Source organism: Mchenga conophoros, linkage group LG7 (genome assembly GCF_057382185.1).
Source record: "Mchenga conophoros isolate Kocher_MC1m ecotype Shallow Benthic linkage group LG7, M_conophoros_male_GT1.1, whole genome shotgun sequence".
NCBI lineage: Eukaryota > Metazoa > Chordata > Actinopteri > Cichliformes > Cichlidae > Mchenga > Mchenga conophoros.
In genome coordinates, this window is record NC_140532.1 from 27,694,151 (window position 1) to 27,720,063 (window position 25,913).

The 25,913-nt window shown below is 39.2% G+C and overlaps 1 protein-coding gene across 4 annotated transcripts in view; it reads left to right on the forward strand.

Moving 5' to 3' along the window:
- Positions 1-25,183, forward strand: part of LOC146570285 (receptor-type tyrosine-protein phosphatase zeta-like) — a 99,843-nt gene extending 74,660 nt beyond the window's left edge. For 2 of the 4 annotated variants that reach the window (XM_085283222.1, XM_085283225.1), the window contains 17 exons: positions 2,494-2,576; positions 5,808-5,893; positions 6,620-6,640; positions 7,650-7,746; positions 10,733-10,815; positions 12,792-12,926; positions 13,185-13,319; positions 13,709-13,884; positions 13,973-14,108; positions 16,414-16,560; positions 16,723-16,816; positions 16,909-16,982; positions 17,099-17,215; positions 17,586-17,741; positions 17,895-18,037; positions 20,376-20,511; positions 24,269-25,183. In XM_085283222.1, coding sequence (XP_085139348.1) covers positions 2,494-2,576; positions 5,808-5,893; positions 6,620-6,640; positions 7,650-7,746; positions 10,733-10,815; positions 12,792-12,926; positions 13,185-13,319; positions 13,709-13,884; positions 13,973-14,108; positions 16,414-16,560; positions 16,723-16,816; positions 16,909-16,982; positions 17,099-17,215; positions 17,586-17,741; positions 17,895-18,037; positions 20,376-20,511; positions 24,269-24,421 — 1,972 coding nt within the window. In that variant the 3' untranslated portion in view covers positions 24,422-25,183. Of the gene's footprint in view, positions 1-2,493; positions 2,577-5,807; positions 5,894-6,619; positions 6,641-7,649; positions 7,747-10,732; positions 10,816-12,791; positions 12,927-13,184; positions 13,320-13,708; positions 13,885-13,972; positions 14,109-16,413; positions 16,561-16,722; positions 16,817-16,908; positions 16,983-17,098; positions 17,216-17,585; positions 17,742-17,894; positions 18,038-20,375; positions 20,512-24,268 lie in introns of those variants that run through there. The other 2 variants (XM_085283224.1, XR_014893451.1) reach the window with 2 other exon arrangements.
- Positions 25,184-25,913: the final 730 nt, after the last annotated feature.

Sequence of the window (25,913 nt, forward strand, 5' to 3'; positions counted from 1 at the left end):
GTATCCCCTCGGATTGCTGCCAGTGCATTTAGGCTTCCGCCGCTTAATGAGGACAGGATTTGTTCCCAGGTCATTTGGGTCGGGGAGCAGGTACTGACTGTTGTTTGGCATAAAAGTCCAAGCAACAGTTTAGCCTTCTTGGAGTCCCTGAAACGGCTGCTCAAGCTGCTACACCTCATTACTCTGTTGTCCTACTGGGAGACTTTAACCCTGATATAAGCAATGATAGTAAAACCTGGAGGAGTGTGACTGGCATGCACAGCCTTCCTCATCTGAAACACAGTGGTGTTTTGTTATTGCAAATCACAATTTGTCCATAATGAACACCATGTTTGAACATAATCTGCAAAGGGTGGACCAAAATCATAGTATACATATATGGAGGAGGCATATGGAACTAATCCTTTTAGCTGCAATGCTGCCTAATGTAGTATACAAAGTATTGTAGATCAATTAAATTTGTTGTTTTGGAATGTGTGAATAACCATTCAACTGCCCAATGCTGGGAACTATTGGAAGTCTACGTCAACCACTTGACTACCCTGAATTATGAACCCTCACTGATGCGACGAGACCACTCAAGGACTCTGGCTGACATTAAAAGCAAAATCATTTAAGGGATACGGGTCCTATACTCCTTTCTGCTTATAGCTCCTGTTGACCTAAACTGTGTCATTTAAAAGAAAAAGAGAAATCTTTAATCTCGTAAAGATTCCATTTATCTGGATGCAGTGTTTTCAGTAGGAGAAATACTTTATCCGAGTGAATTAACAATCATGAAGATGATTTTGTGGCTTATTGTTGCAGTGCTACTAGTTTCAGTCATTTTGCATCTGTACTGTTAGGTAAACACTAGCAGTCATCTGAGACTAAAGATTTCCTTACCTTGAGTAAGTTGTAGAACAACTATCTTAAGAAAAAAAAACTAGACTGAAGAATTAATATAGAAGTAGAATGAAGTAGAATTAATAAAGTAGAAATTATTCTGTTTGGTTTGGAAACTTGATGCAGGGCTAATCAGACTAGATTAGTGGACAGTGGGGGGCTGGTGTAAAAACCTCTGAGACCTGTTGGGAGATTGTTTTTGTTAGTCAAAGTAGTTTCTCAAAGTATTTGTCATTAATCTCCAGTGTTGGTCAAGTTACTTGAAAAAAGTAATCAGTAACTAATTACTGATTACTTCCCCCAAAAGTAAACCCGTTACTTTACTGATTACTTATTTTCAAAAGTAATTAGTTACTTAGTTACTTTTTAAAAACATGACTTAGAACCTGAATAGGTGATAAAGTGATAGATCTTTCAGCCCAATTCTACTTTTTCTACATAATCCATCATACAAAATGTAATCAAATGGAAAAGTATCTTTTTAAAACTTGTTTTAATCTTTTAACTTTATGCATCAAGCAAAAATTAAATTATATACAAAATTCTCAGATTGGAAGAAATTAGTTTAACATTTAAACCTATTTTCTGCACATTCCAGCACATAAAATAAAATATTTTTTGTGTTTACACTCACTCTTTCAAATAGATGCAAGTAAAACACAGAAGAACATAAATAAAGTCAAAGGCTCAACGGTCCTGTTGCTCTATTTTCACCTGTAAAGCAGGAGTGGGGCAGGCGGAGGTTTACCCTGGTGCAGGTCAGAGGAAGGATTGTTATCTTTTTACAAAAAACAGCTGAACATGAGAGGTTTTTGGACCAATTTTGTGTTCTCCATTCTTTAAGCACCGGTTTGAGCACCGTTTGAGCACCGGCACCGTTTCAAAAGTACCGATTTGGCACCGGTATCGGATAAAACCTAAACGATACCCATCCCTAGTCATAGCGCACTCGGTGCTTGCTCGGAAGTTTAGGGGTTTTTTCGCTGTAAAAAGAAGTTTTCTTCCCACGCAGTGAGCAGCGGACGCTAATGTTTTTGTCACTTTTTACGGAATCAAACTCAAAGGTCAGTACTTCCACTCTTTAAACGCTGCAGGCTCATACTCTCTCCCGCACTCGATATATTATCCATTGTTGATCTGCACACAGCTGTTGCCACGACCGTCGCACTCGCTTACGTCACTGTCATGAGACATTCTCACAAAAAAATCACGGTTTTATTAACACAGTAACGCAGCGTGCTTATGGGAAAGTAACCGTAATCTAATCACCTTTTTTGCAATAGTAATCCCTTACTTTACTCGTTACTTGAAAAAAGTAATCGGATTACGCGTTACTGCCCATCTCTGTTAATCTCAGAGATCAGCTCTGATTCAGGTTTTTTTCCCCATCTGTGAAAATCCCTGATGCCCATGTCTGTCTGAGACCGTACAGAGGTGCTGTCATCTGTTTACAAACCTATTAACATCTTATTTACTGGTGTTATGGGGAGATTATTTTGTATTTTCTAAAATCTGGGCTAATGCTAAATTACATGAAAGCAAAAAGCATTTCCTGCCTATCAGTGCAATGTTGATTGTCGTCTAAAGGAAGTGTTTGTTTTTCTGCAGGTTGTGTTTCCAGTCGGCTCACTTTTACATCCATGACAGCTGCTCAACCAGAGTCATCACAGCACCAGACACTGCTATATCTGGTAACATGCACACATCGTTTTGTGTGTATCTGTGTGACATATTACATTGACATGAAGTTAAAACCCAAAATTAACATCTTAACAACGTAACATAAGCCATTTGAGGACTTACATACTAGAAAAATTGCCTTAATTTCAAAAACAATATTATACTCTCAATTTTTCTTAAATATCCTTTCCAGAAATTTAACAAACACCCCAAGTTGTCAATAAATCTCTTCACTTTGCACGAAAAACAGGTCCTTAATTTCAAAAAATGTTTTGTTTCTAAATTTTCCAGCCAACAGTGTAAAGATGCTAATTTACCAAAATGTCATTAGTTTATGGAGCTGTCCTCATTTTGCTGTAAAGTTCTCACTTGTCTAAAATATCAGAATCAGAATCAGAATACTTTATTGATCCCTGGGGGAAATTATTTTTTGTTACAGTGCTCCATTATAAACCAACATTAAGACAAGACAGACAATACACTAACTAAGAATAGTACAATATATACATATATATACATACATACATACATAAGTCACTCATAGATAAATAGTTGGAAAAGAAACATGTGTAGTTGTAGCAGCAAACAGTGTGTTAAGTGGATGCGTTGTACAGGGAGATGGCCACAGGCAGGAATGATTTCCTGTGTCGTTCAGTGGTGCTTTTCGGTAATCTCAGTCTCTCACTGAACGAGCTCCTGTGACTGACCAGCATGTCATGGAGTGGGTGGGAGGTGTTATCCAACATTGTCTTTATCTTGGACAGCATCCGCCTCTCCGACACCACCTTGAGGGAGTCCAGCTCCATCCCCACAACATTGCTGGCCTTACGGATCAGTTTATTAAGTCTGTTGGCATCTGCGACCCTCAGCCTGCTCCCCCAGCATGCAACAGCATAGAGGATCGCACTGGCCACAACAGACTCATAGAAATCCTCAGCATTTTCTGGCAGATGTTGAAGGACCTCAGTCGCCTCAAAAAATAGAGACGACTCTGGCCCTTCCTGTAAAGTGCTGTGGTGTTTTTAGCCCAGTCCAGTTTATTGTCAATGTGTACTCCAAGGTATTTATAGTATTTGTTTGTTCTCAATGTAACAACTTCATACATTACATTCATCCATTCATCCATCCATTTTTTCCACTTATCTGGAGCCTAAGCAAAGAAGCCCAGACCTCCCTCTCCCTAGCCACCTCCTCCAGCTCCCTGGGGGAACACCAAGGCACTCCCAGGCCAGCTGAGAGCTATGATCTCTCCAGTGTTTCCTGGGACATGCCTGGAACACCTCCCATGCCATGCCCATGCCCCCTCAACTGCCTCTACTCTGGGCCCTTTCCCAGATGGCTGAACGCTATCTTAGAGAGAAGCCAGCAACCCTTAGAGAAAGCACATTTCCGTTTCTTGTATCCGCAGTCCCATTCTTCGGTCACTACCCAAAGCTCATGACCATATGTGAGGGTAGGGAGGTAGAACGACCAGTAAATTGAGAGCTTCGCTTTTACGCTCAGGTCTCTCTTCATCACAATGAACTGGTACAGTGTCCACATCACTGCAGCCGCAGCACCAGTCTGTCTGCCAGTCCTCTGTTCCCTTCTCCCCTCACTCGTGAACAAGATGCCTGAGAAACTTAAATAGACTTGGAGGTACTGATTCTCATTCCCACTGCTTCACACTTATCTGCAAACCACACTCCAGTGCGAGCTGAAAGCCACCACCAGATGAAGCCAACAGAACCATATCATCTGTGAAAAGCAGAGACGAGATTCTGACACCACCCAAGTGGAAGCCTTCCGACACTTCGGCTTCCGAAATTCTGTCCATAAAAATTAAGAACTGAATCACAAAGGGCAACTCCCACTGGGAACGAGTCAGAAGGATCGAATAGCTCATAGCAACAGGCCACACACCCCACACTTCCAAAGCACCACCCACAGAATACTTAGAGGGACACGGTCAAATGCCTTCTCCAAATCCACAAAACACATGTAGACGGGTTGAATAAACTCTCATGCACCCTCAGGTATCCTTGCTAGGGTAAAGAGCTGGTCCAGTGTTCTACGACCGGCCCCCATGGGCAAAGGCCAGACACCACTAGGCACTTGCCTTCGTTCACCCTCCCCAGGATTGGTTCCAGGGCGGGGCCCAGTATATCTATACTGGGGCTCCGGGATGATGGACTGTTCCCTAGGTTTCTGTGAATAGGTGTCTTTTGAATCACTCTTTGCCTGGTCCTTCATCCAGGACCAGTTTGCCATGGGAGACCCTACCAGAGCACAAAAGCCCTCCGACAACATAGCCCCTGGCATTCCTGGGACACACAAACCCCTCAACAGATTCACGGAGGGGTTATGCATTGTATTCAAATATTTAAATACATTATCAATAACCTTGTTGTTGTTTTTTTCTAGATTTAGTTCAAAAATACTCGTCTCTTTTTTCCTGAGACTTGGTGTTTACTCCGTGATCTTAAGTTTGCACAAAGAGGGAAACTTTAACTTCTGTTTTAAACTTCCGAATTGAAAGCCAAATGTCATTGTATTTTATTACATGTACAATGTGCAGGATCTAACCCAACAGTTTTCACCATTTTTCATTTAAAGGTTCCAACATGCATGTTGCCTTTTCCAACATTCACAGGGCTCTGTTCCATGAATTCATCCTCCATAGTCATAATGTCAATGCATGTGTGTATGAGGAAGAACCTTCTGGGGAAAAAAGGACCTGTACTGTGACCTTCACTGTGGTGGTCAGTAGGCCATCAAGCCCTGAAACACAACTAATTTTAGTGCCATTGCTGAGAGTGCACCCAGTATTCACTGCCTAAAATAGGTGTGCCAAGCTTGTAGTGACATACTCATAAATAATTAAGGGAGTAATTACTGCCAAAGGTGCTTCAACAAGGTATTGACCAAAGGCTATATTCATAGCCGGATGTATTATGTTCACATTCACATTGTTTTCATCATTTACTTTTAATAAAGTTACAAGAATTTGAAATTATGTTGAATTTTGAGTTTAAAATTAATTTAATAGGTTTTGTATAAAAGCTGTAGTGCATACTTTCTGGATGCACTGCATACCTGTTTATTTAGTTAAATGTGTTATTATCACAACCAAGAAGTCCAGAAACTTTCTTTTTTGTATTACATAATGGACAAAAAATTGTTATTTGGAACATTTGTTAGTTTTTTGTTTTGTTTTGTTTTGTCTTTTGTCATTGTTGTTTTGTGGGGGTTTTGTTTCCTAGGTGAGCACAGGGCTTTTCCAGTGAGGGACTTTGTCAAGCATGTTGCTGAACTTCACCACACTCAAAGCTTCAAACGAGAGTTTGAGGTATGACAAAGATTCAATTATATAATACAATTTTACAGTGGTGCAATAGTTATAGCACAGAAAGACCGCTTTCATAGGGTGGATTCAAACCCAGGACCTTGTTGTTGAGCTCAGTTTGGATTTGATAAGCAGAAGATTGATGGAATTTTAAAAGTTTTATGTTTGAGTAGTTGTGTGAGTGGTGTTAAGCTGGTTTTATGGTCCTCTCAAATGTGTCCATCCATGTACACTACTGGGGACAGAGGGGGAAAGGGCTTTTTCACTGTACTCAGTGGCTAACTGACTGACCAACAACAATGCAAGCAAGAGTGGCCCACAGACCAGTTTTACTCTCTACTCACTACAGATCACAATGTCGTCTATAAACATCATCAGAATCCTGCCTAACCTCATCTGTCAACTTGTCCATTGGGAATGAATAAATAAATGAATACAGAAAACATTTGGGCAACCGTCATACTGACAGTTCGTGAAGTTGCTTTGAGGCACATCCTATTGTGCAACATCAAAAGTGTGATATGGGTTAACCCTAACAAATCAAAATGCTGATGGGAAAATATTTACAACAGTTTGATGTGATTTCTCCTTCATGTTTGCAGGAGTTGTACTGTGACATAAAGCTATGTGGATCTGTAATTTGTAATTGTAATTTGCCCTTTTGCACTTCTTTGGTTTTTGTTACGGAATTGTCCTGCTTGTCTGCTGCTGATTCGCCCTCAACCTTAGAAACTGAAGCCCAGTTACGAGGTAAGCCCCTGGCATTTATTCATGTTGTTGCATACCACCAGATGTGTATCTGTCTTGTATTGCACGCTGTTTCCTTGTCATAGTATCAGTAAAGCACGTTTACTCTGTGGCAGCAGTAGAGGAAGGCATGACTGCATTATGTGAGCCGCAGGGTTATTACAAAGAGTAAAATGTGTGCATAAAGGTCATTTCTAGTTTCAAGAAATCCAACCAAAATCTGTTGGAAATCTGTTAAAATCTCAAAATCTTTTCTTTTAACCATGAACTGTTTTGGAAAACTAGTTGTATGAAGTTTTAAAATACATACACTATATTGGCAAAAGTATCCACTCGTCTGCCCTCACACGCATATGAGTGACATCCCATTATTAATCTGTAGAGTTGAATATGATATTGGCCCACCTTTTTGCAGCTAAAAAAGCTTCAGGTCTTTTTGGTAAGGCTTCCTACAAGGTTTAGCAGTATGTTTATAGTCATTTTTGACCATGCTTCCAGAAGCACATTTGTGAGGTCAAACACTGATGTTGGATGAGAAGACTCTGCTCTAATTCATCCCAAAAGTATTCTGTCAAGTTGAGGTCAGGACTATCACAGTACCACGCTGAAATTCACTGAGCTCCTGAGCGTGACCCATTCTTTCACAAATTTTTGTAGAAGCGGTCTGTATGCCTAGATGCTTTATTTTGTACACCTGTTGCCTTGGAAGTGATTCAACACCTGAATTTAATGTTTGGATGGGTGAATGAATACTTTTGGCAGTAAAGTGTATCTTAAGAGGGAATCTGATGCAATGTTTATCCTTGATGGTCTGATCCGCAGCTATTGCAACAGGCGTGTGGTAAGTGGTTTTGAGTCGAAAGGCGCTTTCTATCACAAGTTTATTTTACATTGTGTGGAATGTAAATTGAAATCTGCCAGTGTGCAATTGTACTCACTTATGATACATTTACCGAGACTTTAAGTTATCTTTGAAGACTCTAAGCTTTGCTCTGTGTGTGCATGTTTCTAGGAGGCACATATGTGCACTGTGGACATAGTGATGTCTACTGACAACGCAAATCATCCAGACAGCAAGACTGAAAACAGACACAGCAACAATTCGACCTGTAAGTACAGGTTCAGACAGTGTGATGTGCTTCATGTTCAAGATTCAGAACAGTTTCAGATTTCTAACTTTTACTAAAGGACTTATTTTCATCTCTTAATCACAAATAAGATGGATAAAAGGCATAGCATAGTTATGATTATGTTAGGTATTTTAGGATATTAATTGTTAAGATTTTGCTGAGTCTGTGTGCTCTGCTAGTGTTTATCAGATGCAAATTAATGTTTCTGTTGAGTTGAGGTTTTAAAATATTGTTTTTCAGCCGAAGTTCTTTTCATTAACAGGTACACATAAATACATGGTAAGGTATGTGTGGCCACAATACTCAACAGAGCACCACATATAGATTCTTCCATCACTGAGACTAGTCCCACAGTGCTACTGTTTATGACACACTGAACAAAACTATAAGGATTAGTAGTCACAAAATGCAGTTTTTAATTGATAGTTTCATTTATTAGAGAAAAAAATCTACTTAACCTACCTGGCTCTATGTGAAAAAAGTAGTTGTCCCTTCTTGTTAAATCTTGACTTAACTATGATCAACACGTATTTTTTTAAAACTGAGTTTAACTTCAATAGCCATGCCTAGGCCTGATTACTACCAGACATGTTGAATCAAGAAATAGCTTAAGTAGTAAAAACATTGTTTCCTTCATTCCCCTACTTACCTCCTAAAAATCAAGTGGATACTATTTTGGAAATAGATCGTTTTGGCAAAAGGCGAATCTCTGTCATATGCAAACTGATATAGAGCTTAAGGCCTATTACTTGGGAAAAAACTAAAAATAATTGGGTAAAAGACATTGGAGTGGATTTATCTGATGATGAGTGGAGATCTTGCTTGAATCGTATACATACCTCCTCCCTTTGCATTCGCCATGGTTTAATTCAGTTTAAAATTCTTCATCGTCTTCATTATACAAGAGAGAGGCTTTTAAAATTTTTCCCAGAAGCCAATCCTGCCTGTCCCAGGTGTGGACATAGTCCAGCAAATGAGGGTCACATGATGTGGTCTTGTCCTAACCTGGACAAATACTGGGTAAATATATTCAAAGTATTATCTCACATCAGTGCGCAAAATTTAGTGCTTGATTTCCGCATTGGCATTTTTGGCCTCAATACGAAATTAGTACATCTCAGGAAAATGCCATAGCATTTGCTACATTGCTTGCCCTTAGACTCATTCTATTCCACTGGAAGTCTGATAAGGCTCCTTCATATATACAATGGTTAAAGGAGGTGCTTTTCTTTTTACCACTGGAAAAACTTAGACACAGAGTTCTCTCATCACAACAAAAATTATCTGCGACTTGGAACCCATTTATTGACTATATAAAAACGTATTTTCCAGATGTGTGACGTACATTATCTGTTTGTTTTGTTTCTCTTTACATGAACCTCGGGTGGGGAGGGAGGGGGGTTCTTTTTTTTTCTTTTTTTAACTGTGCTTTATTTTTTTATGTATAATCGCAACGTTTTCATTTTGTTTTGTGACCATGATTTGTGTAAAGCGATTAAATTTAAAAAGTCAAAAAGAAAAAAGGAAAGCTAGAGTGCAGGCTCAAACTGGAAGTTTGTAGTGTCTAATTTCTATTCTATCATTCCAGTTTTTTTCCTTTTTAAGTTGAATATGTAGGCGAAGTATTTCATACGCAGTATTGCAGTTTTTTATGCAGCCAAAACATCAAGATTTAATTTGGAACAATAAAAAATATAACTTCTTTATCCACCAAAAAAAAAAGAATGAATACTGGTGCATTTGTTACACGTTTATATCCAGATGCTGGTCCGGAGATTTAATTCTTCTTCATTTGCTGCACTTTCAGCTGTGGCTGCTTGTTCATTCCTGAAGAGTCAAGACAGCAACTGGGTTTTCAGTTCAGAGCCACAGTAATTAGTTGATTAAGAAGCCTAAAATCAACCAATGAATTAATAAAAATCTTCTGTAGCCTTATCAACACACGGGACTAAGATAAAGCATTAGGCTACAAATTTTGGTTTTGTATATGTAAATGAGTAATCCATCCACATAAAAAGAAGAAAGAAATAAAATGCACTCAGCACTCAGAGTATAAAAACATGTATATAAAAGATGGGCACACACCATGACATCACTCTGTTCTGTGAACCTTTTTCTCACTGTTTTAATCTTTGATTTGAGCATTTTTGTGATTGCTGTCTTTTTTATTTGGAGTCACAAGTGACCAAAATTGTTAAATAAATTTAAAATAACATGTAATTTCAAACTTTAATAAAAGGGAAAAAAAAGAAATAGCTTAAGTAGAACAGAGACAGAGTAAAAGGTTAAAAGATCCCAGAAAGCAACACATCATGCCATAATGTAAAGAAACAGTTGAGAAACAAAGTCAGTGACATGAATTAGTCCAGGAAGAGTTAAAGGCTTTGGGACCCCAGCACAGTGTCTGAAACATACCACCTCTGAATGGCTCAAAACCCTAACAAGTCAGGTTTAGGCAGCAATTAGTTTTTCACATTGGACCAGGTAGTTTTGGGTATATTTTTCCCTTAATAAATAAAATCATGATTTAAAAACTGCATTTGCTGTTTGGTAGGTTCTGTATTAAAATATGTTTACGTTTAAGTGTGACAGATGAGCAAAAAAAAAAAGAAACTTGGTAGGGAGGAAATAGTTTTTAACAGCACTATATGTTTATTTTTGTCAAAAGTAAAGTACAGTAGAGGATCTAGAGTAACTGGCCCATTTCAGGACTTTCCTCCAGGATTACACCCCGAAGAGTTCAGGACCAGAATGTAATTGATAGTCATAAATTCTACACTCTATCAGTCGATGCTGAAGGAGAATGTCTCGTCATGCCCTGAAGCGTTTTAAATTTCAAAATTATATTTAATATCCAATTTATATGGAAGATGTCAAATTTACTTACATGTCTTTATCTAATGTAAAATGAATTCATCTAATTTTTTATCTTTACTGTCTGTGTGTGTCTGTCTTTGCCTGTCAGATGATGATACCCAGGTACACCTCTCACTATTGGCCAACAAAAAAGGAAAAGCAATGGATTACATTAACGCAAGCTACGTGGATGTAAGGAAAACATTTTAATAAGCTACATACAAACTGAGGCCTTCATCCTCACTCTGAAGCTCATTTCTGTTTATTCAGCCTCTCAAACAAATAGTCTGAGGGTATTTTTATTCCCAGAGCCACTCAACACTTCCCTCTAGTCTTCCAAAACCAAGTCAAGTCTCCCTGCTGCATATTTCTAAACCTATTCACGAGAGGGGACCTGCGAAGCTCTCTATTATGCTAGTAACGGCACCAATAAAACCTTATTTCCAACATCTTGTTGTTTTGTGAAAAGCAGAAGCGACACAAAAAGACCTCTCTGCAGTCATGGCCTCTCTGGAGAGCCGGCATACAGGTTAGAGTTGGTAAAAGCACATTGAGAATCTCTACAGCTCCTACTTTTGTCTGCTTTTGGCGCATTGACGACAACTTCATGCTGTCAGTCAACTGAAGGTTATCTTATCAAACTATTAAATGGAGTGATTGAACAGCGCTCTCTCCTGAGAACACGTGACAGTCTTTCGTAGGCTGGCCTTAACTAAACAAATCACCAGAATTCTGCCATCTTGACATTTTTGTTAAAAACACACACACACACACATATATACACACACATACACACACACATGTTTTGTTTGATTTGGCAATTTAGTCTCCAATTTGAGCACCTATACAGGAGCTTTCTTGGGCCCTTTCTCAGTAGTAAAAAAAATCTAGTAAATTTGAGTTGTGGGATTTAGATTGACTGTGAAGTGCATTTAAATGCTTCATTTTCAACAGGAGAACAAATAGGAAGCTCCAAGTGGACTTTGAGGAGAAAATATTTTTGAGCACATTTTGTTTTTAAAAATCAACTACAACAAGAAAAACGTTATCATAAAAAAGCTACAAATTCTAGTGAAACAGGTTGAACTCGTATTAGACTGAACACACCAGGAGTAAATGAAAATATGCTGGTATTCCTGAACTACCATCTCTTGTAGACGTGTTTCTAATTTTAGAGATATTGCACAAATCCTAAATATTGATTTAATATGAGCTTTGAAATATCCTGATCAAAAATGACTCCTAAGGTTTCTGAAAGTGTTACTGAAGGCCAAGGCAAGTCATCTACATATTCGTCTCCATTTTAGAAGGAGGAAATTCAAAAGACATGCCTGAGTTTAACTACATGATGTGAATCATCTGGCTTCATGGATAGATAAAGTTGGCTATCATCTGCATATTGTATGTTATTTATTCTAATAATATTGCCTATTATTTAAATGTATAATGTCAATAGAATTGGTCCTTGACAAAAAGAAGACTCAACATTTGCATGAACAACCTGGATAGATATAACTTAAACCACTGTAGTGCAATTTCTTTAAAATTTAATTAATTAAAAAGTCTGTAGTAAAATATTGTGCTAAGTGTTATCAAATGCTGCACTGAAGTCTAGCAGGAGTCTGACAGTGTGTAAGCTCACTGTCAGAGGCCATAAGAGGTCGTTAGTAACCTTTAGTAGTGCGGTTTCTCTTCTGTGATTCTGAATCCTGACTGAAATTCTTCAAATGAACCGTTCCTCTGCAGATAATCAGTTAACTGGAGGATGTTATAAGGCCTTGAGGCAATCAGATGTAAAACACAATATTCACGAGTGTTTTAAATCGTAAATTCTTTTTTGCCTATTTTTGATTTCTAATATTGTAATACGTTTTGGTTGGTTGGCCTTCACCTAAAGTTATTTATTAGTAATAATAAATCCAGATTCATAAAGGAATGGTGCAACTATACTTGAAATAGCTATCAATGTGGTGTTTAAGCATTCAGAGCAAAAACTCTAATGGACAATCTTTTTATTATCTCATTGTTTTTCACATTGCAATGTAAAAGTACATGAACACAACAAAGTCAGCAGAACAAATTTCCCATCTTGTACTTAGTACATCTTGCACATACACCTGTGACATTCTGATTTGCCAAAGATCATGTCAGCACTTTGTGTTTCTCAGGGTTTTAAGAAGCCACGGTTGTACATTGCTGCTCAGGGGCCTGTGAGGTCGAGCATTGAGGACTTCTGGAGGATGATATGGGAGCAGAACATCTGCATCATCGTCTTGATCAGCAACCTGGTGGAGAAAGGATGCGTAAGTGTCTCGTCATAGTTTCTGAAATTACATTTATATTTTTGAGTTGAAATATATATGAACATAATCTGATGACACACACAGAGTGAACTTGTGTTCACTCATGTTGGTCAGTAAAGAAAGAAATGATTCTGTAGTTTTAAAAAATATATTTTTTACACTTTTACAGTACTCTTTTATAAATATCGATCAACCAAAGAAGAATCTTTTCCATCACATTTCTTTTAGCATTATATGCATGTGTTTACTGTGTCTTAGAGAATATATGATCAGTACTGGCCACTAGAGGTGCAGGAGGAGTACGGCAGCTTTCTTGTGACTGTGAAGAGCACTAAAGTCCTCGCCTACTACACCCAGAGAACCTTCACCATCAGAAAAATCCAGGTAAAAAAGGTCAGCCTGTAGCAGTCACCCTTAAGTATCCTGTGTAATGACAGAATTTCACTTCATTTTCTTTTTTATAGCTCTAATTTGCAAAGATGATCACTTCAAGAGAAATAAAGACCCTAAAATATTAGAAAGGAGTTCCCTTAATGGGAACCAGTTGGGGTGAGGGGAAAGAGAAGAGAGTAGAGAGACTGCACTACATACAATATATTTAGATTTTCATGTTAATTGTAACTAGGCCAAGTAGGAGTGGCAAGAAATTATTTTAGGGTGGCAGTACCGCAGTAGATCCATCCATGGATGGCACAAGTTAGAATTTCACAACTCGAGTGATGTCAGTGAGTCACTGTTGGTATCTTCCTGTTACTGACTGCTTTGTTCTTGTCCACCTGCAGAGTTCTCAGAAGGGGCGGGCCAAGGAGGGGGCTAATGAGCGGACTGTGACACAGTATCATTACACCCAGTGGCCTGACACTGGCGTTCCAGACTTAGCTCTGCCGTTCCTCTGCTTCATCCGCAAGTCGTCCAGAGCCAGGACAGATGACATGGGGCCACTGATGGTTCACTGCAGGTGGGAACTGCCAGAAAGAGTTAAAAATCTCATTTTCATTGGCAGCTGAATATATATTCTTAACTCTAATATTCTCTTTGCCGCGCAGTGCTGGTGTTGGCCGCACGGGCACATACATTGTCCTGGACAGCATGCTGACGCAGATCCAAAATGAGGGCTCCGTCAACATCATGGGCTTCCTTAAACACATTCAAACTCAGAGGAAATGCCTGGTGCAGACAGAGGTCACCCTCATTCCTGTCCATACACACCCACACCTATAGCCAGTCAACACACCATCCATTTACTACCATTAATAATAATACTACTAATAATAATGACTTCTTTGTGGATGGTAAATCCTGAGTCTCTACATGGCAAGTTCAGTGTCATTGATCTGTGCACCCAGACTGGAACAACTGACATTAAATTGGAACCAAACACAGATGCAGCCCAGAAGATTAAAAAAATAAAAAACGAGAACCTCACTGGCAATACTTAGATTTTTCTTCAAGCAAACCCATGCCTTGGTATGCTGAAGCATTAGCGGTGCCTTTCACTGGAACTAAGGGGTTGAGCCCAACTCCTTAAAAGTAACCCCATATCCACCAAACATTACACTTGACAGACTCATCCATCGGGCTGTCAGACGGAGAACCATGATAGAACCATGATTCATCACTTTTCACTGCATTACGCCGCTTAGATGCAGCTGCTCGGCGATGGAAACCCACCCCATGAAGCTCTTTATGCACTGTTCTTGAGCTAATCTGAAGGCACATGTGGTTTGAAGGTCTGTAGCCATTAACTGCTGAAGACGTTACACACTATCCACTTCAGCATCCGCTAACCCTGCTCTGTGGCTTTAGCGGTCTACTACTTCAAGGCTGAGTTGCTGTCATGCCCAGTCTCCTCCACTTTGTGAACCGTAGTAGTGAGGACATTTCCCAACTGGACTTGTTGCACAGGTGGAATCCTGTCACGGTAGCATACTGAAATTCACTTCAGTGCCTCAGACTGGCCCATTCTTTCACAAATTTTTGTAGAAGCAGTCTAACAGAGGTGTCTGATTTGATATCCTGGTGGCCACCTGAATTCAATGGTCTGGATGAGTGAATGATTACTTTTAGTAATGTAGTGTAGCAGTATGATATAGAGGGGTTACAGTCATTTTGATCACTGTTGTATACACCCTCTACATTCATTCCCATAATGAGTGTATATAAACCCCTGACCACAACTGTAGACCTTTCTTTCAACCATATTTTGATTCTGTGTAGAATTAATAAAATAAATTGAAATGATTGCTAGAGATCTTGTTAAATATAGCACTGAACAGAATATTCTTCTCACGAATACAGTTTTAGTTTCTATCTATATTTTTCACTGGCAGGCAGAACTAGAATGCATTAACAACCTTTTTTTTCACAAAAGTTCGTCCTGATCCCGAAGTCCCAGAAATAATCAACTTTGAATTTTTGTGACTTGTTATTTTCTGACAGCCATCTTGTTTAATTCCATCTCCAATTTCTAAGGCCCACTAGGGTTATGATGGTTTGTCAGTTTCTATTTCATGGCTAGAACTGTATCAGGTATAAATTTAGGACAAATAAACAGAAAAATAGGGAAATAAATTATGTTGCTCCTGCGACAACTTTGCCTCGCTGTTCTAAGCCCCTGCTATAAGATTAGCATGTGCACATGCTGAAGCCACACTGAAAATAAGTCTGTGATGCTTTTTGGCCTCAAACAGGACAAAATCCAAAGCCTAGAGATAACCTAGATATAACACAAGGTGCTGCCCCCCACTCCCAAGAAAAGTTCAGCAACATAGAACAACAGAAGATGCCATCAGCAGTTTGTTTGCTTCAACAGGGAATAATGCCAAAACAACAAACAATCAGCAAACATTTTACAACAATTTATCTGATCCTAACAGGACAGCGAGTCTGTACTTGCTGAAAAGAGGTCAAATTTGTCCTCTCAAACCGAGTCTGCAACTGGAGGAATAAAAATTAAAGCTGTTGGGAGAAGTTTATTTTAGAGTTTAATTTTAAAATATGCTGCAAGTGTCACATTTTCACTGATTCATTTATTTAAAGCACATTTTAAGTGTATTATAGATTTATTGGTGAGATGATGTTTTATATGTGCAGCTCGTTAAACTGCACATATAAAAAACACTAAATGAGGCACAAACTATGTGTTACATCGTGACAGGAATGTCTGGGTATTAATTTGGTGATTCAGAAAATGTATGAAATGATTGTATGTCTGAGTGTCTTTACATTACTGGAATTGTGGCTACTAGAACAAAGACCACTCACCAAAAAGACCTTCTTAATTAATCGGACTAATTTGACATTCATCTGCATCAGACTGTCAAACTCCACATCTCCTTTATTAGACAGTAAGATTTTTTTAATGTTCAAATGAATAGAGTTCAATGTTTAACATTTTAAACGTCCTACCTGGCTCAGTCTCCTGTTATGAGGCTGTTAAAAAGTTTCAATGACAAATTTAAACGTCCTGTTTTTTTTCTTTCTGCAGGAACAGTATGTTTTTATCCACAATGCCCTGGTGGAAGCCATCTTGTCTGGTGAGACAGAGGTGGCAGTGGCTCAACTGCATACGTACGTGGACAAGCTGATGACCCCAGGGCCTGATGGAGGAACAGGGATGGACAAACAGTTCAAGGTAAGCCTTACTCTCAATATGTTTCATTGAGACAGACACAGTCTCAGGCAGTCTTCATATTATCATAAACTATTATCATACTTATTATCAGACATCTTTTAATGAAAGATGGGTTTTTTTAGTTGTTTACAGTTGTTTACAGGTTTTTGATGTTTTCCACAGATGGTTTGTTACACCAATCTGAAGCACTGTGACTATTCCACAGCTCTGCAGGACTGCAACCACAACAAGAACAGGAACTGCTCGGTGATACCCAGTGAGTCTGACACACTCGTCAGTTGCAGCTGAAAATACTGCACATACACAAAAACATCTGTCTGCACAAACATGTTCTATCTCATATTGCAGTTGAGAGGTCACGAGTGCATTTGCCGACAACAGCAGGGGAAACATCAGACTACATTAATGCATCATATATCGCAGTAAGTCATATATATATATATATATATGACTCTGTGTGTATGTGTATATAATTCATCAGTAACAGCCACCGTTTCAAGTAATGAGGTCAGTAAGTGTGGCTGACATGTTCCTCCAGGGTTACAGGCACACCAAGGAGTTCATCATTACCCAGAAACCCTTGCCTGTCACCATAAAGGACTTCTGGACAATGATATGGGACCACAACGCCCAAGTCATTTTGTCACTGCCTGGGGTGAGGAACCGTTCTTTTTAAAGACATCCCTGAAAGAATCTTGTGACTACATCCTCCTGGGGCTCTTTGTACCTGTTTGTTCCTTTAATTCAAATGTTATTTTAATATTTATTTTATATCTCAAAATATCTTTTCTGGTTTAATATTTTAATGTTTTGTGGAAAATGTATTGAGGTTTTCTTGACGTGTTAGCCCAGACTAGCGATCTGTTCAGGGTGCACCATGACCTTTTGGAGAAAGTCATGCTCTCTCTACAGTATCATGGTACATACTGTAATTACAAGCAGCCAGTTTGGAAAAAATGTAGTTGCAAGTTGGAGATATCTGTGAATTGTCACGAATGCAATGTAATGATTTCCTGTGTTGGTAGATGGAGGAAGAAGCAGAGCCATTTGTTTTCTGGCCTTATAAAGGGCAGCTGATCAGCTATGAGATGTTCACTGTCACTCAAAAGAGTGAGACTCATGTTTGTCTGTCCAACGAGGACCTGCTGGTAGTTCAGGACTACATACTGAAAGCTACAAAGGTTAGTAACATGGCAGTTTGAATTCCCTCTAAAAAATGTATCCCAGCTTTAATTTAAAACCCACGCCCATAAGAATAGTTGTCATGTGGACATGAAAACTCACTCTCATGACTGACTGTGACTGATGTTTGCTGTCTTTTCTTATCTTAATAGGATGACTACGTTCTTGAGGTGAGACACTATCGTGCTCCCAACTGGCCAAACCCAGACAGTCCCCTCATTTCCACCTTTGAACTTTTCAAACTGATGAAGGAAGAGATCCTCACAGAGGACAGCCCTACTGTGGTCCACGATAAGTAAGACCCTTGGACTACTTACAATACTGTCGTCTGGTCTGATACTTGTTTTGTAATCTTTATATTATTCACGATCCATATCTATGCATCTGTCTGTCTGTGTACCTACCTACTCAGGCCTTCTTGTCCAACCTCTGAACCTCTTGTCTGACCTCTCTGTCAGGGTGCTGGTTCAGCATTTTGAGTTTATTCTGTTTTGTGATTCTTTGTATTATTGGTTTAGGATCAAGTTTTATTCCTTGAGTTTAGTTCCTTTTATGTTTTGAGTTTTTTTGTTGTTTATTTTTCAGTTTACCTGTTTTTATTCATGTTTGTTAGCAGCCAAAATACAGTGAGGAACATAAGTATTTGAACACCCTGCAATTTTCAAAGTTCTCCCACTTAGAAATCATGGAGGGATCTGAAATTCACATTGTAGGTGCATTCCCACTTTAAAAAAAACAATTAGGAAATGGCACTGTATGATTTTTAAAGAATGTATTTGGACACCTGAGAAAAGTAGTGTTAATATTTGATACAAAAGCCTTTGTTTGCGATTACAGAGGTCAAACGTTTCCTGTAGTTCTTGACCAGGTTTGCACACAGTGCAACAGGGATTACGGCCCACTCCTCCACAAAGATCTCCTCTAGATCTGTCAGGTTTTGGGGCTGTTGCTCAGCAACATGGAGTTTCAGCTCCCTCCAAAGATTTTTTATTGGATTTAGGTCTGGAGACTGGCTAGGCCAGTGGACAGGTGTCTTTAAAGAGCTCAGACAGGTGCTAATAATTTAGATTAATAAAGGCATAGTAACAGGTCTTTGAGAGCCAGAATTCTTGCTGATTGCCAGGTGTTCAAATTTTTATGTGCAGCAGTGCAATACAAATAAATTCTTTAAAAATCATACAATGTAATTTCCTGAATTGTTTTTTAAATACTGTCTCTCACAGTGGCAATGCACCTACAATGTGAATTTCAGACCCCACAATGATTTCTAAGTGGGAGAACTTCGAAAATCGCAGGGTGTTCAAATACTTATGCTCCTCACTGTAAATGGTTACACTTTTTGTTAAAAATCAATTTTTGCCTTTGATTGTCTGCATTTGGGTCCTCATAAAAAGCTGCATGGTCTGCAGCCACAGACCGTGGCACTCCCAAATGCGCTTCTACAAGAATGGTCAAACATTCCCATAAACATACAGTTGAAGCTGCAAAGGGTGGGCTGACATAATATTTACCCTAGGAATGAAGACAAGACAAATTGATATGCATGCGATGGCAGACAAGCAAATACTTTTGGCAATATAGTGTATATAGTGGAGATGGGAGTTGTGGGTGTATGTGTGGGTGTGTTTGTGTATGTATATAGATAAGATAGATATAGATATATAAAGAGAGACGTTGGATGTCGGACTGGAGAATAATAAAAAGGCCGCTAGAAAAGCTGCAGCCACCAAATATCAGCAGAGAATAACCTAAGTCCTAAGGCGTCAGCTGAATCGGAAGAACAAGATTCGTGCAATCAACACATACGCCCTGCCAGCTTATTATCAGACATCAATAAGCTGGCAGGCCCAAGGGAGAAGATAGAAGCCATTGACATCAAGACAATCAAGCTCCTTACCATGTATGGAGGGTTTCACCTCAAATCCAGCACCCTGAGACTGTATGCTAAGCAGAAGGAAGGTGGCCAAGAACTAGTGAGTATCAGAACTACTATCCAGGATGACACAACAAAGATCCATGAGTACATCAGGAAGATGGGCACATAGTATTGCTTAGTGAATACCTCAGGCAGCAGAAACCAGAGAAAGAAGAAGAGCAAGAGCTCCCATGATGACAGACCCGCATGTACCACCGACAAACAGAAGAAGGGATATTGAGAAATCCCACCAGTAGTTAGCTAGACGGAAAGACATCACAGAGGCAGTAATCATGGCAACAAAGGAACAAGCTCTAAGCACAAGATCCATACAGGCTGGGGTCTAACACACCAGGCAAGACCCGAGGTGCAAAGATGCCCCTGAGACAATCCAGCATAACTGCAGGGTGTAAGATGCTAGCAGGCAGGGCATACATGGAACGCCATAACCAAGTGGCGGCCTAGTCCACAAGAACATGTACTGAGTATGGCCTAGAACTCCCAAGGTCAAAATGGGAGACGCTCCCCAAGGTGGCTGAGAATGACCAGGCTAAGCTCTTGTGGGACTTCCAGATACAAACAGACAAAGTGGTAATGGCTAACCAACCGGACATAATGTAGCTATGCCAAGTAGTAGCAAAATCAGGAAAAAAGAAAACACAAGAAGTTGGAGCCACATGCCCATATAATTTTATTTATTTTGTTTTTTGTTTTTTAGTGTGGGTGGGTTTACAGCAGGACTGTTCTGTGCTCTTTCGTCTCTGACTCGCCAGTTGGATGCCGAAGCGTCAGTGGATGTCTTCCAAGTAGCCAGGCTGATGAATCTCATGAGACCTGGAACCTTCAACAACATCGTAAGTTTGTCTGTCTCACAATAATTTTATTGTAATGTAATGCTGTAAAGTGTACCTCATTAAATTTGAATATTTAAAAAATATATAATTAGCATCAAAACAACAAGGCAGCTGTTTTTATTGTAATAGGCTCTTTAAATGTTGGGTTTTTCTGTTTGTTTAAGGGTATAATATGCCTTAATGGCTGTGGCCTTTTTCAGTAGGGAGACAACAGTGAAACGGCAAGAAGCACGACAATGAGTTTGAGGTGTTGACTTCACCTCCAAATTCTCAATCTAATCAAGCATAAGCAATTGTTTTTTTCCAGCACTTATTTTGTACTGGACAAAAAAAGTCTGATCCATGGAGATACCTTCAAGGGTCTAGTGGAGTTCATGCTGTTTTGGTGGCAAAAGGGGTACCAACATGTCAATTCATTCATCAATTGTCAATTCATGTTAATGTTATTGCCACCTTGAGGTGGCAACAATCCCTTCAAGTTTTATATTGTAAAGATCCTACAATAATGCATAAAAGATCCCAAGCGCTTCAGGGCTCGCAAAATTTCAAAATCCCTGGTAGCCCTTTGGGCAGGGACTCTTCAGTTTTTGGTAGCCCAAAATAAATTGAAGTAGCCTGAATAAAAAAGAGAGCAATTTTTTGATTGATGTTTTGTTTCCCGTTTTGTTTCCTTTACAATATTATACATTAAAGTATAATATTGTAAAGGAAACAAAACATTAATCAAAAAATTGTTGAAACACAAATTACAACATTGTATAAAAATTACAATCATCAACTCAAATACTTGGTTCTAATTGAACAGAAGTTTCTATGAACTTGTAAGAACTGTGTAGGACATGAATCAGTCTGTGTCAGATCCTGAATTTGAAATTTCCACTGAAGTCACAGGTAAGAGACAAGTGGAACCAAGATCGAGGCCATTTGCTTTTTGAAGTTTGCAAAGACTGCTAAATTGTGCCAGTGGTAGTTCACTCTTTGCAACATAGTACGCTGTTTTAAACTGATTTTCAGGTTTATTTTTAGTATGTTATTTGCAATTGGTGTTTGTTCTGGGAAAGATATTGCAGACTGAGCAATAATGCATTTCTTGCATTTCTCATGGGTTCTAATGGGGGCCTTTCTTAAAATGACTGGTCCCAGTAACAAAGGCGCTTGTCGACTCAGAAATCGAGGGAAAACCAACAACACACCCGGCAGAACATTATGTTATTTACACAAGTGCACATAAGTGGTCCGCAGGTGCGCATTCGCTGTCAAAATAAAAGACACGCACCAGATAAGAAGTTGCAACGCGCGTTTGCGTCCATATAAAAAGCACTGTTTTTGTCCGCTAGAGTGGGATTTTCACGGCACATTCTGCACCACATCTCTGTGCGTTCATCATCTGTTTGATGCCAGTTCACCTCCTGCAACCACTTTTCCGAGAATACGCGCTTCTTTTGTGGTTCGGACTCCTTCTGACATTTCTTTGGAGGTGGAGGAAAACCAAAGTAATTGCTTAAAGGAGCTTCTTCAACATCTTTAAGAGTTCTAAATAAATGTCTGTCCTCCTCCAGAAAATCTTATGTACGCAAACACGCGTTGCAACATCTTATCTTGTGCGCGTTTTTTATTTTGACAGCGAATGCGCACCTGCGGACCACTTATGTGCAGCCCCGGTTATATAGCTCGTCATTTTGCAGCCACAGAAATTCTTTTGTCCATGAAACCATAAAGCTGCACTTTCTTTTTGCCTTATAGTCTCATTTGTCATAACTTTTCCGTTTTGTGGTAAGCTTTTCTTTGGCTGTCACTTCTTCACCCTGACCTGTCTTATTTGGCTCAGCAGAACTAAAATATAAATCCTGCTGCTTTTACACACTCACTCACATAAGCTCAGCGATTCTCTGCGCGATCAACCTCTCACATGTTTAAGCTGCGGGAGATTTCACTTGTCATGTTTGCATAGTAAGCTAACGATTGATAAGACGATGTCAGAGGAATTGGTGCGCAAATTATCGTCACTCACCAATCAGTGCTGTCGCTCTCTATACACAGTTCGCACGATTGCAAAGTGAAAGCAAAAAAGAAGCGCAAATTCAAACGAAATTTCCGAAAGAATGCAAAAGCATTGACATATATTTTTCCTTCCTATGATAGCCCGACGGGCAGGGCAGAGATAGATTTTGGTAGCCCGACTGGAAAAATCGCTAGCCCCGGGATGTCGGGCTAGCGATTTTGCGAGCCCTGTGGAGCATATAAAAATAAATATACTTTTTGACCTGGAGCCATTTGTTTCAGACGAATGCCATTCTGTGCTCCCATTCACTCTTATTCACTAATTTCTCCAACCAGTTTTGGAGAGAAAGAAAATAACCTCAGTTTTTAACTTGCTCTCCTGACCTCAATTTAAGCACCACACATACCAAAAACCCACACATATGGACAACAACTTGTCAGGATGCTCACGGTTTTTAAAACACATAAATATCACATTTGATCTGAATGTGATATGGAGAAGCCTCATTTTAAAGCCATTTTGTGAGAGGAGTGCAAAGTGCTTCTCTTACAGGCATGACAGAGAGAAAAGGGGCCATTTTCTCATGTCATGCCTCCCTCATTTTAATATCAATTGCGGATTGGTTGGCCTGTGTCATAGTCCTACTCCCTCACCCCTAAGGGGCACACCTACCAGTGGCTGTCATGTGTTTTGTCAGGAAGTCTGTCAGTGGCTTACAGTCTGCACTTTTACTTCTCTTGTACTGACAATTTTGGATGCAAGGGACATATTTCTCTCTTTTTTTTTAACATCTGACAACTTTCAGTATGTTTAAAACAAACAAACAAACCACTTTTACAGTGTCTGCCACTTTATTGGGCACACTTGTTTTCACTGTACACAAACAAGCTGTTTATCTAGAACTCTTTGTTCACATCCACAGTGTTCCACATCCTTGCAAAAAACGTTTTGCAATTGAATTGTAAATTCTAGTTGTTTTAGAAGGATTTTAAATTAGATTCTGGATTTAACAGGGTCAGTACTTTTGCTGCAGTATTTTGGATCAAGAGAGATTTTTTTTTGCAGAGTCCTATAATAATGAGTTACAATAGTCCAGCCTACAAATGTATGAACTGGTTTTTCAGGAAAAACTTTTTTCAGCAAGGCAGCATGGTGGTTTGGTGTTTAGCACTGTTGCTTCACAGCAAGAATATCCAGAGTTCAACTACACCATTTGGCCAGAGCCTTTGTGTGGAGTTTGCACGTTCTCCTTGTGTTTGTGTGGGTTCTCTCTGGGTACTCCAGATCCTCCCACAGTCCACAGACATGCAGTTAGTGGGGTAAGATTAACTGATGATTTTAAATTGCCCATAGGTGTGAATGTGAGTGGTTGTCTCTGTGCATCAAATTGGATCTCCAGGGTATCCCACCTCTCCCACTGTAGTAGCTGGGATAGGCTCCAGCACTACCTCCTGAGCCACCTCGCAAATGTACAGGTCATCTAGTAATTAGAAGGTTGATGGTTCAATTCCTGGCTACTCCAGTCTGCATGCCAAATATCCTTTCGCAAGATAACCCCAAGTTGCTTTCCAATGTATCTATTGTGTGTGTAAATGTTAGATAGAAAGCGCAGAAAAAGAAGTGGATCGGTGATTGTGGCAGGTTGTAAAAAGCACTGCGAGTGGTAAGGTAGAGTAGAAAAATATGCACAGCAGGTTAGTTAAACACACAAAACTGTACAATGAACATATAATGAGTTGTTTACCCATTTTCTAGGAGCAGTACCAGTTCTTGTACAAAGCCATGCTGAGTCTCATCGGGACACAAGAAGACGAGAAAACTCAGTCCTTTGACGCTAACGGGACCATCGTGACGGAAACCACCAGCATGGCTGAAAGCATTGAATCCCTGGTACCAACGAATAAATAAAACCAACAAAAAAATACTACACTTTTACAAATGAGCAACAGCATTTCGTCCCTTCCCTGAAACCACCAACAGAGCTGCTAGTGAATCCAGACTCTTGCTACAATCACTCAAGAAATCTTGTCATTCAAGACTCTGCCTTTTGTAGATTGAGACTGGTATGAGTTTCCTCTATACAGTTTTGTAATGTGTGCCTTTTTGCTCATCTTGGATTTCTAACTGTGATATGAGCTGTAGACTAATTGTTCAATGTTTTTAATGCTGTACTGCCCTGAGACTAACTGTCAACGCCAATCTTATATTTATTGGCGCTGAGCCAAATGTGGGGAAAAAGGGAAAAGCTGCATCTTTTGACATCAAATGCTAAGGTCAAAGGAAAGACTCTTTGTCAGACTCTTTCAATATTGATTTTGTTAATGTGTCTTTAACAGAGTACTTGCTCTGTTAAATGTAAATTCTGTTTAAATTGGTGTAGCATGCTGCAGTCAAATATAAAATAAGGGTATCGAATAGTAGATTAATGTACTGTAAATAATATTATAATAATACCCTGAATGGACCAAATTTCTATTTATGCTTTTCACCTTTGCTTTTATTTTTGAAGGGTTTAATTCTAATTGCCTAGCTGCTTTTATACTATGGATTTTGTAACAGTCATGCATGGGTACTGACCTTTTTGTTTTTTTGGTTTGTTTTTTAGCTATAAAGGAATCGCTGCTGGCTTATTAGCTAAGGGATTAAATAAGGGAAGGAACACCAAAGAGAGCCTGTGAGAGTGTTTTGTTACTGTGTGTTGAACCACAAATATACCTGCAAAGATGCAACAGACACATGAACTATTAGAGGTTTGCTCAGAAGTTAGTTAAATACACTGTTTTGCATACAAGTGATGTTGGAAATTTCCAATTTAAACATTTGGTACCAAGATGATGTATTAAGTCCATTGTAGACAGCAATTAGCAAAACTGTAGATTAGCAGAATGAGTTTCAGCTCATTAATATGCAGCCTTACAGAGAACCAACAGGAGGCAGGTCAAAGGTCACAAGGTCCAGACAAAAGGAACAAAAATGAGGAGAAACAGCCTTCTGTGAGCCTGACAGAGAAGAGATGTTACCGAATCAAGAAACACCGAAAATGGAGACATACCCAATTCCATTTCTAATGATGATTCTTGTCTGTGGATTAATACAATTCCCTTAACAGAGTCATGGACTAATCCCTGGTTATTTCAGTTGATCTTTGCATGTGTTAATCCAGGCTAAGACACTGTAAGAAATGTGCCTTTTCAGGACAGAAAATAGGTCAGTGTCCAGACGTATCCACATTTTAATTTGCATTTTTGACTTTTCATGAATACAAACTTAATTGGTCTCTGCTTGGTGCCCTACTTTATATAACTGCCTTTAAATCAAGAAGGAGCAAAAACGCTGATCATCTTTTTCTGAAGAGTTGAGCTCAACTAATTAAGTGATCAGAACCATGTCACAAATAAAA